General features: G+C 52.2%; 1 protein-coding gene across 1 annotated transcript in view; it reads left to right on the top strand.

Moving 5' to 3' along the window:
- LOC127392991 (tyrosine-protein phosphatase non-receptor type 11-like) overlaps positions 1 to 13051 on the top strand; it is a 40878-nt gene that overhangs the window by 24715 nt on the left and 3112 nt on the right. Inside the window, exons 3-13 of the mRNA XM_051637571.1 lie at positions 3041 to 3235; positions 5853 to 6045; positions 6155 to 6274; positions 6547 to 6660; positions 7086 to 7182; positions 7731 to 7810; positions 8562 to 8717; positions 9597 to 9728; positions 11015 to 11169; positions 11670 to 11737; positions 12567 to 12718. Of these exons, the coding sequence (XP_051493531.1) occupies positions 3041 to 3235; positions 5853 to 6045; positions 6155 to 6274; positions 6547 to 6660; positions 7086 to 7182; positions 7731 to 7810; positions 8562 to 8717; positions 9597 to 9728; positions 11015 to 11169; positions 11670 to 11737; positions 12567 to 12718 (1462 nt within the window). The remainder of the gene's footprint in view (positions 1 to 3040; positions 3236 to 5852; positions 6046 to 6154; positions 6275 to 6546; positions 6661 to 7085; positions 7183 to 7730; positions 7811 to 8561; positions 8718 to 9596; positions 9729 to 11014; positions 11170 to 11669; positions 11738 to 12566; positions 12719 to 13051) is intronic.

The following is a 13051-nucleotide window of genomic DNA, read 5'->3' as shown; positions in this document are numbered from 1 at the left end:
TAGTAAAAGCCACTGCCTTTTGGCTCCCTGCAGTTGCTGGAGTGTTGCTCTCTGCAGGTGTTGTGGTGTTTCCTCAGCCCAGCCAGAGCTCTGCACCACTGGGTCACTTGGTGTGGGTGGTGGTCCTCATGGCAGGGCTTGGATCCTGCAGGAGCTGGGTTGCCAGTGTTTGCAAAGGGGATGGACCCCAGCACTTCATCCTCGCTTTGGAGTGAGTGCCTCCCAAAACCTGCCCTGCATGGGAATGCTTGGAAGAATGCCTCAGCTCCTGAGCCTGGAATGGGCTGTGAGCTGGAGCTGGGCTGGCAGGAGAGCTGTGGAAGCTGGGATGGTGGGAGCAGAATCAGCTGCTATCTAGCAAGGGGGTTTGGGAGGATGCAAGTGGAGTTTGTTTGCTGCCTTCTGATGAGTGCCTCTTGCAAAAACTATCCTTGCTCTTCCTGGGTGCTGTGTCACAGCTATTTCCTAGAGGGACCTGCTCCTGGGTTTGCTTTTAATATCAAGCCTTCCCAGTTTTAACCACATTTTTTAACTCAACAGACCTCCTTTTGAAAGTGAGGGTTGTTAGGGGAGAAATCCAGGAGGCCGTGCAGGAAAAGCCCCCTGTTTCCAGCCTTCAGTGCTTCCTGGCTCTACCAGAGCATGTTTGCAGAAGAGCAAGTACTTCAAATGGCTTCTGAAGAAAGTGAACAGCATCTTATAGGTTTGGCCAGGTCTGGGGAAATGGCTTGAGCAAAAGGAAAAGGCATGTTGAAAGTTTCCCTAAGTGGTGCTTGGCTTGTGGCCATGGCAGCAGTGCAAGTGCCAGGACAGTTAAGAGCCATCTTAGGGACTGGGAATGAGGATTTGAAGCTCATCTCTAGAACTGTATGTTTGCAATTGCATGCAAACGTCACTTGCTTCTGTTCTGCTGTGTTGGTGGATATTGAGTTTTCTCTGAGAGCCCAAAGTAGCATTTAATTGAAAGCAAACTTTCAACCAGGCTTCTAAACCCTAGGGGAGGTTCTTCTTGTTTTTCCATAGAGAGCCTTTGGGGGGTTTTTTGGGTTGCTTTTTGCAGCTTGTCAGGGGGGGGGTCACACATGCATGCTGTGAAGTTCTGGGCTTTCTCTGACGCAGGCAGGAAAAGCACATGATCAAAAAAAAGACTTTTGGGGATGCAACAGCCCAATGTATTTCTGACATTTAAAGGGGCTCTTCTGCCTTCAGCGACAAAAAAGGGTCTGTTTGGGGCTTCTGCGAGTCCCTCTCTTATTGAATCTGCTCTTTTGTGAAAAAGAGCAACCTGGATCTGCCCTGGTGGTCACTGCACTGTGGTTTGACAGGTTGGAATATTTTGGATCAAGAGGGGTGTCTAGCTGAGGAGTTGTGCTGATGATGTACAGAAACTCAGCTCGGGATGGGGGCACCTCTCTCTTGTCTGACTGCTGGCTCTGAAGCTGCCAAAATCGTGGCATCTGCTATGAAACTCGGTGTCTGTCTGAGCTGGGTGCTCTGGGGATCTCCTTTGTGCTTTATTTCAGCAGCCAGTGTGTGGAGGGCAGCCTGTACTGGGTGCTGCCCTCCAGTTCTGCTGCCTGGTTTGGAGCCGCATGAGGGAAGAAAATGGGAAGGAAATGGGGATGGATCAATGCCCTTTGTGTTTCGCATGACCTTGAGGGCTCATGGGATAAAGGACCCTGGTTATCTCTCTGCTTTTCATCCCCAAAGTGCTCAGAGGCCGTGGGGGTGGGGAGGCGGGGCTGTGAACTGAGCCTTTGTAGGTCTGTGATGGGGTTGGGATGTGGGGAAGGAGCTTTGGAGCCTCGGGCCAAGTGGCAGAAACACAGTTTCTCTTCTGCTGCCTTCTGTGCTGCACAAAGGCTCTTGGTGTCCAGCTGCTGGCCGGGATGGCCGGAGCACTCGGTGTGCCAGCTCCTCTTGGAGAGGAGGCATTGTCATCCCAGTGCTGCCTGGGCTTGGAATTTCACAGCCAGCTTTCATTTCCATCTAATGAGGTCTGCTCCCAGCCCAGGCTGCCAGACTTTGAAGTCTCTGCCCACGGGACAGCTGGAGCTGGCATGCCAGGCTGGGTCAGAGCTGTACTTACCAGATGTGGCAGGAAGAGTTAACTCTGGGTCTCCAGACACCCAGGAGTGCCACTCAGCATGTTGGGTGCTGTCTCCAAGGCCTTGTTGTCGAGGTCTGTTCAGGATCCAGATGCAGAATTTCACACCTCAGGCCTGTTTGTCAGTCTTTTGCTGGTTTTGTTCTGCTGTTAATGTGGGATGATGGGGATGCTGTGGGTGCTGTCTCTGTTCACACTCAGCTGGCTGCTGACATGGAGCTGGCAGTGACTGGGCATCACCTCCATGCCAGGCAAAACATCCAAGAAGGGCTGTGTGAGCACAAAGAATTGCTGACACTACATTGACAAAGTCCTCTTTAGCAACTGGGATGGAGTGACTGTGGGTATGGCTGTCTGTCAGGGAAGGGTTTTGGGAAGAACCACAGCATCCCCTGAGGCAGATGGAGCCTGGGGGTTGAGGGCCAGATCTTCATCTCTCTCTGAAATCAAGAGGTAGGGTCCAGGCTCTGAGGCAGGCAGTACCTACAGCCCAGGAAAACTGAGCAGGAGATGTTTTTTTGGAGCTGGGGCTGGATGTCCAGCACCATCCAGATGCTGGGTCTTTCACTGCAGTGCTGTGGTGCTGTGCCCTGCTGCAGAAATGGGGTCAGTCCCACTCCTGAGATCCCCCGTGTCCCAGCTCTTCCTTTAACCTCGTGCACAGCCCCATGTAGCTTTTGGTGGAGGAGGAATTATTCACCTCCTCTGCGTGAGATCACCTGGGAAGCAGAAAGGCTGAGAGCCTGCAAGGTGCAGAATCAGTCCTTGGCTGAGTAACCTTGGCCAAGGAGCATCCATCCCTTCTCCTGCTGTGGGAGCGTGGCCAACGTGGGTGGATCCGCGTGGTGCAGCCTGAGGAGCTGATGGCCCTGAAGCCCAGGCCTGCCTTTCCATCCTCTCGTGCCTACAGTCTGGTTTGCCTTCCTTTCTCAGAAGAAACGACGAGGTGACACACATCAAGATCCAGAACACAGGGGACTACTATGACCTCTATGGGGGGGAGAAGTTTGCCACCCTTGCAGAGCTGGTGCAGTACTACACCGAGCAGCACGGGCTGCTGCGGGAGAAGAACAGCAATGTCATCGAGCTCAAGTACCCTCTCAACTGCCAGGACCCCACCTCGGAGAGGTAAGCCATGCTCTCTCACAGCTCTCCTGCTGCCTGGTGATGCTGTCTTCTCAGGTGGCTCAGGTCCTACAGCTGCACCTGGCCTGGCTTTGGAAAGGAGCCCGACACGCAGTGTCTGGGTGTGATTTAGCCTTAGCTGCACAGTTGCCAGTTGGACTTGATGATCTTGAAGGTCTTTGCCAATCAAAATGATGCTGTGATTTTTGTGTCTAGGATATGGTTCCCTCAGTGCTCTAGGTGCAGCCATGGCCAGAAGCTGGTGAGGTGCATCAGCAGGGCCCAGAAGCTGACACTTGCTCAGTGTCAGCATGTGCTGACAAGGTTTCTCTAGATTTTAGACAACTGGGAATGAAGAATCATGAAGAGTTTGAGTTGGAAGGGACATTAAAGGCCATCTAGTCCCATCCCCCTGCAGTGAGCAGGGACATCTTCAACTCCATCAGGTTTCTCAGAGCCCTGTCCAACATGAGCAGTGTGAGTCCATCCCAAAGGGTCCTGCAGGTGAATCCTAGCTTTGGTTTTAAAAGAATTAAAACACCTGGAAGTGACTTGTGTCTGCCTGCAGAACAGTGGGTAGAGCTGCCCTGACAGAAGTCTTCTCCCACCCCGTCCCAGTCCATAACCTCTGTCCATCCCAGTTGCAAGGGTGGGGATGGCTGACTTGCTGGGAGGAGCTGCTTGCCCTGGGCTACTTCAGGATGTTTCCACAACCAGTTAGTGACTTGCTTTCCTCCCCTTTGGTTGTGACACTCCAGTGACCCCCTTTTTCCTGTTCTTCCCCCCTCCTGTTTCCCCAGGCTCAGATGCAGCAGCTGCCACAGAGGGCTGCAAAGGGGGAGGCTTTGCCAGGCGATGCCCAAGCGGGTCCATCATTAACTTGAGAGGGTCAGGTGAAGCTGTGACTGGTCTCAGTTCCTGAAATGGAGCAGAGACTCTCCCCTCGTGAGCCAGCTGGGAAGTCCCTCCAGCCCATGTGCTCCCTTGTTGCCAGGGAGGTTTCTTTGCTCGTTCCAGATTGCAGGGTAGCATTAAGCAGAAGCTCTGGAAACATGGGAAGCCCCTTCAGCTGGGTTTCCCCCTCCTGTCCCGCCAAGGAAAGTCGGGCTTGGCAAGGAAACTCCATAAAGGTCTCAGCTCCAGACCACACATCTGGTGGTATCAGGGAGAAGGGAGGAAAAAGGGTCCAAGTCCTCTAATTCTATGAAATGCTGATGGTGGCAGAAGGCAGCAGGGTGTGTGGGGGGAGCAGTGTTTGCAAGGTCTGGGCCTGAAGATCGTGCTGAGTCGGGACTCAGCATCACCAACTCCTCTCCTGTAAACTTTGTCCTCCAGGCCCAAGTTGCTGAGACGTGACGTGATGCTGTTGCATTGCCCCTGCAAGGTTATTTTGAGCCTCTCTGCATTCCTGGCAGCTTGGCTGGCAGGCCAGGAGCCAGCGTCCTCTTCAAAGTGGGACCTGTGGCCTCTCCCCAGAGCCACTGCTGGGCGTTGATGGAGGGTGGGGGTTTGGAGGCTCTGAGGCAAAAAAAAAAAGAAACTCTGCTTCCCTCCAGCCTGCTCCTTGTCTCTGTGGAGGGCTGGAGCAGGGTGCTGTGCCCCAGGTGGCTGCTCTGAGAGGTGAGATGTTTGCTGAGCTGATGTAGCCCAAAGCCAGGTGAGCTGCCAGCCACAGTGCCCAGCATTTGGAGGCTGTGCCCATGGTTGGGCAGGTTATTGGGTGCTTGAGCCCAAGGTGTGGTGGCAAGGTTGCTACAGGCTTCTGACCAGGTGGGTTCAATGAGAACCTGCATTTCCTTGGGACTGCAGTGCAAGTGTGTCAGCAGGGCCAGAGAAAGGACGAAGAGAGATTAGATGGAGAAACAGGGGCACATGCACAGAGAGAGAGCTGGGGCATCTCGTGGCCACCCAGCAGGGCTTGGGAAGAGCTGAACACAACCCTCCACGTGTGGTGGTGATCCCTGGCCAGGGACGTGGCTGTGAGCAGGGCTGAAGAGGGAGAAGCCCCCTGGGCACAGTGAGGACCCTGATTTTGCCCCTCCAGGTGCTTCTGTTCTCCCACAGCCAGACCTGAGTGAGGGTTTGAGAGCTGGGAGGACCTTTCTGAAAATTCTCCTGAACTGTGTCAAAGCATCTTGTTCCTGGTCAGGGTTGTCCATGCTCATGTCTGATACTGTCCGACTGTAGCCTGCTGGCTCCAAGAGGTTTTTTCCTTTAAATATGAAAAGATGAAGGAAAACACAGCTATCTTCAAGTAAGAGCTGCCAGAGTCGTGTCTCTTACAGCTTCGTCAGAGCCCTGGCCCTAGATGACAGTTCTTGTCACCCATCACGTGGCAGCTCAGTGCTCTGATGCCATTTCACATGTGGCTGGAGGACTGAGCCAAGTCCTGACGCTGCCAGCCCCAGGCCAAGGTATTGATGTGACATTGCCAAGTGCTGGAGGAAAGTCACTGGGGCCTGTTTCTAAAATAACTCAAGCTGGTGTCACGCCAGCGGGTGAAGAAGTTGGGTTGGGAGCCTAGAAATGGGTTTCCCGTGAACACCATCCCAGCAGCAAGTGTGGCTCGTGTCCCTCTGTGCCTTTCTGAGCTGACCTTGCTCTCCTCCTGCTCCCCAAGGTGGTACCACGGGCACCTCACTGGCAAGGAGGCAGAGAAGCTCCTGACAGAGAAGGGCAAGCCCGGGAGCTTTCTGGTGAGAGAGAGCCAGAGCAAACCAGGAGACTTTGTCTTGTCAGTGCTGACAAATGAGGATAAGATGGAGACTGGGGATCGGAAACCGCACGTGACCCACGTGATGATCCACTACCAGGTGGGGAAGGTACCATCCTTGCTCACCCTGCCGTGGGTGCTGGGTGGGGGGCCCAGCTGGGAGCCCTTGTGTCCAGGTCTCACTGTGGTTTTGTCATCTTCTCCCACAGCCCGACGGGAAGTATGACGTGGGGGGAGGAGAGAGGTTTGACACCCTCACAGACCTGGTGGAGCACTATAAGAAGAACCCCATGGTGGAGAAATCTGGAGCTGTGGTTCATCTGAAGCAGGTCAGAGCTGCTTGGGCACGTGTTTGTTGGTTCTGTGCACAGATCTGCCTCTGCTCTTGGAGAGCTCTATGGCCCCAAAACAACCCCCTGGCTACTTGGCATGCTTGTCCAGGGTCACGCTTGCCACAGAGGTCCCTGGCCCCACAATCAAGGCCTCAGGAATGAACCCAACTCCTGGCAGTACCCTTAGGGATTTGGGAACTGTTTATTCAAGGAGAACATTCTCTGTCTGTCTGTTACTGAAAGTGGTTTGTGTTTCATCTGTCTTCCAGCCCTTCAATGCCACCCGCATCAACGCAGCCAACATTGAGAACAGAGTGAAGGAGCTGAACAAAATGGCAGATCACAGTGAGAAGGCCAAGCAAGGGTTCTGGGAAGAGTTTGAGGTACAGGATGCTCCTGTGCTCTGTCCTACTTGTACCTGTGGGTGAAAAGAATCATATTTGCATGGGAGTGTTGTGGTTTTCCAGCTCCAGGGACCTCTTCAACACTCTTGCTTCTTTCCTTGTTTTTGGTGTTCAGCTGAGCTGCTTCCTGGCCCTTTTTCTCATTGCTTTTCCTCATGTCTGAGGCAGTTTCTCCTTCCTCATCCTAGAACTGCCTACCTCTTGTTCCCTGCAGGGATTTCTGCCTCCTCCCCCATTAACTCTCTCATCAAGCTGCTTCTTGGCTCCCTTTCCCTTCCTGCCGGCACTCCCTCTGCTCTTCTCAGCAGTAGGAAGCCAAGGGGCTTGTCAGAAGAGCCCTTCCTTTGCCTCCAACCCTCCTTATCTGCCCAGAACAGTTTGTTCTTGTGTACTCTGCTCCACAGATGTTGCAGCAGCAGGAGTGCAAGCTCCTCTACCCCAGGAAGGAGGGACAACGACCAGAGAATAAGGCGAAGAATCGCTACAAGAACATTCTTCCCTGTAAGGAGACCCTGAGTACTGGCTGGGTTTTGTTATTTACACCACAATTCTGCAGCCTTCTCCGGGGCCAGTTAACCCTGCAGAGCCTTCTGATCCTAGTCGAGTTGGGAAGAGGTCTGCAGGGAAGTGGTCCAGCTAGTTCATGGCCTTCTCCATCCCCTCTCTAACCTGGTTCTTCCCTTCTGCGTGGGAAACAAGCGGTGAATCGCTCTCCTCTTTGTGCTGAGAGTCCAAATGTGGTGCAGATCTCCAGTGTAGCTCAAAAGTCATAGGGAGCCAGAGCCTCCCAAGGGAACTTGAGCTGAGGAGAACCTGCAACACTGCCTATCACTGCTAGCCATCCTGTGTTGCTAGCTTGGCCACATAGCTGTGGGACAGGTAGTGTGGGCTGCTGCTGTCATGAGGGGAGCGTTTTACACCACCTTCTGCAGCAGCTGCCTGGGTGGCTTCACAGCAAGGGCCTTGTGGCAGCCACTGTGCCCTGCAGTAGAGCCCACCCGTGCTCCTGAGGGGCTCCTCTCCTCATTCTGGGCTGTCTTCTCCCTCAGTTGATACCACACGGGTGGCACTCCGGGACGTGGACGAGAGCGTACCTGGGTCAGACTACATCAATGCCAACTATATCAAGGTACTTGGGAGGGGGGGGGAAGGTGCCACGTGGGGGCTGTTCCCACCCTGCTGCCGTGTTCCTGGTGGGTGGGTGGGGGGTCTGGTTTATGTCTTGAGAGAATGGCCTGTCAGGACCAGTATCTTTCACTGGCTCCAGGCCAAACACTGGATTTTTCTACTGTATCCCAAAGGATCTCCTCATTCTAACTCGTCCTGTTTCCCCCTATCTAAGAGTTTATCTCAATCCCAACCTTTCCTTCCCAGTTCAGAAGGTCCTAGGGGACTGACTCAGAGTCTCTATCATTGACCATTATCTCAGAGGTCAAATCATAGTTGTCATATGTAGTCTAAGAGCTGCTTGAAGCTGCATTTCCAGCAGTGCTGCTCTGGCACTTAAGCACCAGCCTTTGAGAAACCTTCAAGGTGGCTTCATCCCAGCCATGTCCACCTGCAGCTTCTGCAGCTGCCTGCTGGCAGGAGGCTGTGGGGCAGTTACGTGCCTTACAGCAGCATAAAGGTCCCTGGAGGCAGCCAGACCATTTTGCTGGCGACTGTTGGAGCTCGTGGTGAGAGAGGTTCATGTCCACGGGTCTGATGAATAAAGCAAAATCAGCTCAGAAACCCAGCGTGGCAAGGTCTGCCAACTTGATGATCTTCAAGGCCTTTTCCAGCCAGAATTATTCCATGATTCTATGACTTTGCTGCTAAAGGTGCCTTAAAGCAACTCTCAGTTCCTTACTCCAGTCTCACTGGCTTTTTCTCACCCTCAGAGCATCCCAGAAGACGGAAGGAGCTCGGAGCACTGCAAGGTCTACATCGCCACCCAGGGCTGCCTGCAGACCACGGTGAATGACTTCTGGGCCATGGTTTATCAAGAGAACAGCCATGTCATTGTCATGACAACCAAGGAGGTGGAGCGGGGCAGGGTGAGCACTTGCAGGAGCTGCCCCCACACCTGGAAGTTACCTGCTGCTGGTTGTGTTTCGTGATGCTGTCTCTGCTTAGGTTTCATTTCTCCTCTGCCTTGTAATGCTGCTTCATCTCATCGTGATGAAAGAAACGTTCTGCTTTGCTCTGCCCCACCAGTGCCCGCAGCTCCACCAGTGCCCCCAGCCCCAGCAATGCTGAGGGGGTGCCCCTCCTATGACTTAGTTCAAGGCTCTGTGGGATGGCAGGTGACAGAGAAGCAGTGTGTGTGCCACAGCCAAGCTGGAGAGTGTTTGGGGGGGAGGCATTGCAAGCTGAGTGTGAGAGGGACAAAAGTGGTTCTGCAGCCTGTCTGGGTCCCACCTGTCCACCTTTCGCTGGGAGTGAGTGGGCAGGAGCCCAGGAACAGGGTGAAATACCTGCCCTAGGAAAAAGGGGAGCTAATGATGGTTGGCACCAGGAGTTGGGCTGATGGGGGGAGGCTGTGCCTGGTGCAGCAGTGGGGTGGACAGCTCTGCTCTCCAGCTGCCTTCTGTGTTGGCAGGAGGACAGGAGGGTGCAGGCGGGCTGGGCAGCTCCTGGGGATGGAGACTGGGCTCGAGAGTGAGGCAAAGACCAGAGCACCAAGCTCGAGTGCTGCATGTCAAGACCCTGCCTTTGGCAAAGGAGCGCCTGGCTGAGGAGGGGGATTCCCCAAGGGATCCCATCCCTGGTGGAGGAATGACCCTTCCCGCTAGATCCCCGGGCGGGCGGGAGCTCCCCACGTCTCCTCTCCCCTTCCCACCTCTGCGCGGGGCTGCCAACCACCGCAGCACCCCCGGGCGAGGGGCCAGGGGCTTTCACCTCCCCTCAGGAGCCACCCTGGGGTGTCTCTGCAGAACAAGTGCTTCAGGTACTGGCCGGACAAGGGCTGCAGCCGGGAGTACGGCGGGATCCGGGTGCGGAACGGCGGCGAGCGCGAGGCCCAGGGCTACTACCTGCGGGAGCTGGAGGTGCTGCGGGCTGGCCAGGTGAGCTGCTGGGGCTGCCTGGGCTGGGCTCCTCTGCGTCTGAGGGGTCATTCTCTGGTTTGGGGGCAGGTGTTTCCTCTGTCATACTCTGTTTTATGTCTCGTTCTGTGTTTTACATAGAGCGATACACTTAATCTGTAACAGCGGGTGTCAGAGCTGGGGCAAAGTAGCCCAGAGCTTAAGCAGTGGGGCCTTTATGTATATAAAATAAATGTATTATAACTTTTTAATAGATATAAAATTAAATTCTATATAAATATAAAGCATTAATGATCTTTTTATATATATATATATACATACACACACACACATAGAATATATATACATACACACACACACACACACACACATATACACACATATACACACACACACATATACACACACACACCTGGTCTGGTTGGGTGGTGTCCCTGCTCTCACAGCAGGGAGGTTGGAACCTGAGGATCTTCCAGGTCCCTTCCAACTTTCACCATTCTGTGATTCTATGTAAAATTAACTTCATTTACAAATACATATAATTAACTTAATGTGGCCCAGTACTTATCACAGTGGGCCTATTGTGCATCCATATATATGTATATAAAGTTAATATAACTTTTATATATATATTGAATCTATATATAGAATTGACTTAAAATAACTTCTATATGTATACACACTAAACCTGGATATATGTATATAAAGTTATTATAACTTTATGTATTTTTTTTAACCTATATACAGAATTGACTTAAAATAACTTCTATATTTATACACACTTAACCTGGGTATATGAATATGAAGTTAATATAATTTTATGTATTTTTTTTAACCTATATATAGAATTGACTTAAAATAACTTCTATATTTATACACACTTAACCTGGGTATATGAATATGAAGTTAATATAACTTTATGTATTTTTTTTAACCTATATAGAATTGACTTAAAATAACTTCTATATGTATATACACTTAACCTGTATATATGTTTATAAAGTTAATATAGCTTTTATATCTATTTTTTAACCTATATATGAATTGATTTAAAATAACTTCTATATATATATACACTTAACCTTTACATATATAGAATTGATCAGCTTATATATAAATATATACTAAACTGTTACATATTTATAATTAACTATATATTATGTATATATTATCTATATAAAGAATTAATTGAGTGGCCCCACTGCTGAAGTTCTGGGCCCCTTTGCCCCAGGTTTGGTCAAACTCAAGGAAGGTGCAGGTGCCTGGCAGGGTGTTGCTGAGGGGTGCTGGGTCTCTGCTCCCTGCAGGACGAGCACCCAAGGCTGGTGAAGCACTACCAGTATTTTAGCTGGCCAGACCACGGGGTGCCCAACGAACCCGGGGGGGTTCTCAGCTTTCTGGACCAAGTGAATCGGGCTCAGCGAAGCATTCCAGGCACGGGGCCCATCGTGGTGCACTGCAGGTAGGAGCTGGTGTCACAGGGGACATCCCCCCCCCCACCACCACCAACCCCTGCAGTGGGGATGGGTGATAAAAATGTGGGGCTCTTCTTTTTTCGTCCCACTTGTGAGCTGCTGGTGGGCGAGGGGGGTGTAAGGATCCAGATGGGAAAATGCAGCCTGTCTCCAGAGCTTCCCAGGGATGAGCAGGCCTGGGGGGGAGCTGGTAGCTCTGATGCAGCCTGGTAGGTTCTGATCTCCTCAAGGTCAGCATTTCATAGAACACTTCCAGGGATGGAGCCTCCACAGCTTCCTTGGGCAACCTGTTCCAGTGTCTCACCACCCTCATAGTGAAGAATTCCCTCCTAATGTCTAAGGGCAAGGAGGGGCATGTCCTTGGCTAATAGCAGTCGTTCCAAACTTGCCCAAGATGGACCAGGCTGGCAGATGAGAGGTGGAGCTGGGCTGGCTAACTCTGTTTCCTCCTGCACTTATCTGTTTGTTTTAATTTTTCCCTTTCCAGTGCTGGAATAGGACGCACAGGCACCATCATAGTGATAGACATCCTGGTGGATATTATCCACAGGCAAGGTATGTCTCACTGTCTGCCTGGTGGCTTTCACCTCTTGCCTTGCTCTGGGATAACCCTGCTCTTGTGCAAGTGGTGGGGATGTGATCTCCAAGCAGTGGGTTTGGCTTGTCCATGGAAGCAGTGACCCCTGGATGCAGGGGGAGAAGGGCTTTTGTGCTCTGCCCAGCTCCCTCTTCCTCTGTGGGCCAAGAAGTGGAGCTTGATTGTCACAAGATGTGAACCCTCCCCAAGTTGGAGTGCACCTGGAGACAGCCCCCTAGTAAGGGAGAGGTTTTCAGCAGCCCAGCAGGGTCTTCTCTTTGGGGCCAGGATTTTAAGGTCTCCTGGAGCACCTTCTTTTATTGAGGTTGGGGAGAAAAACAGGTTCAGTAAGAGTGCCAGTCCAGTAGCCCTTCTGGAAAGAAGTCCCCCAGACTCTTCTGTGTAGAAGGGCTGTGACCCTTACCTGAAATTCCAGAATTCTGTGGTTATCTCTGGGTCTGCTCTGGCAGGTGGACCCTCTTCAGCAATGGTTGCATCTACCTCCTAAACCAGGCAAGGGTGGTAAGTCTGGACCTGTAGGAAGTTGCTACAGAACAGACCTAGTCCCCCCCATCCCTTGCTCCAAGCAAGCCAGCCCTCCCTCAGCCATTTCCAGTCAAAAGAAATTAAGGAAATAATAACCTTTCAAAATCTCCTGCGCACAGAGACGCACCAAAGCCTTTCACAACATCCCAGGGCTTTGCTGACACTGTGTTGTTCAGCCAGAGGCTGAAGCTTTCGACGTCGCCTTGATAAAACAGTTTCTCAACTGAATTCCCCCTCCCTAAACCTCTCGCTCTGGAGCAGGTTTGGACTGTGACATTGACATCCCCAAGACCATCCAGATGGTGCGCAGGCAGCGCTCGGGCATGGTGCAGACAGAGGCACAGTACAAGTTTGTGTACATGGCTGTTCAGCAGTACATCGAGGCTGAGCAGAAGAGGCTGGAAGAAGAGCAGGTGAGTCCCCTTGGGCTTGGTTGGAAAAGCAAGGGGCAGAAGAGGAGGATGACCATGAGCCAGCAATGTGTGCTTGTGGCCAAGAAGGCCAATGGCACCCTGGGGTGGGTTAGAAAGGGGGTGGTTAGTAGTGGTTCTCCTCCCCCTCTATTCTGCCTTGGTGAGGCCAGATCTGGAATATTGTGTCCAGTTCTGGGCCTCTCAGTTCAAGAAGGGCAGGGAGCTGCTTGAAAGAGTCCAGGGCAGAGCCACAGAGATGATGAAGGGAGTGGAACATCTGCCTGATGAGGAAAGGCTGAGGGAGCTGGGTCTCTTGAGCTTGGAGGAGACTGA

The sequence above is a fragment of the Apus apus genome, chromosome 20, assembly GCF_020740795.1.
Source record: "Apus apus isolate bApuApu2 chromosome 20, bApuApu2.pri.cur, whole genome shotgun sequence".
Taxonomy (NCBI): domain Eukaryota; kingdom Metazoa; phylum Chordata; class Aves; order Apodiformes; family Apodidae; genus Apus; species Apus apus.
The sequence above is the reverse complement of the archived record's forward strand: the minus strand, read 5'-3'. Positions and strand labels throughout refer to the sequence as shown.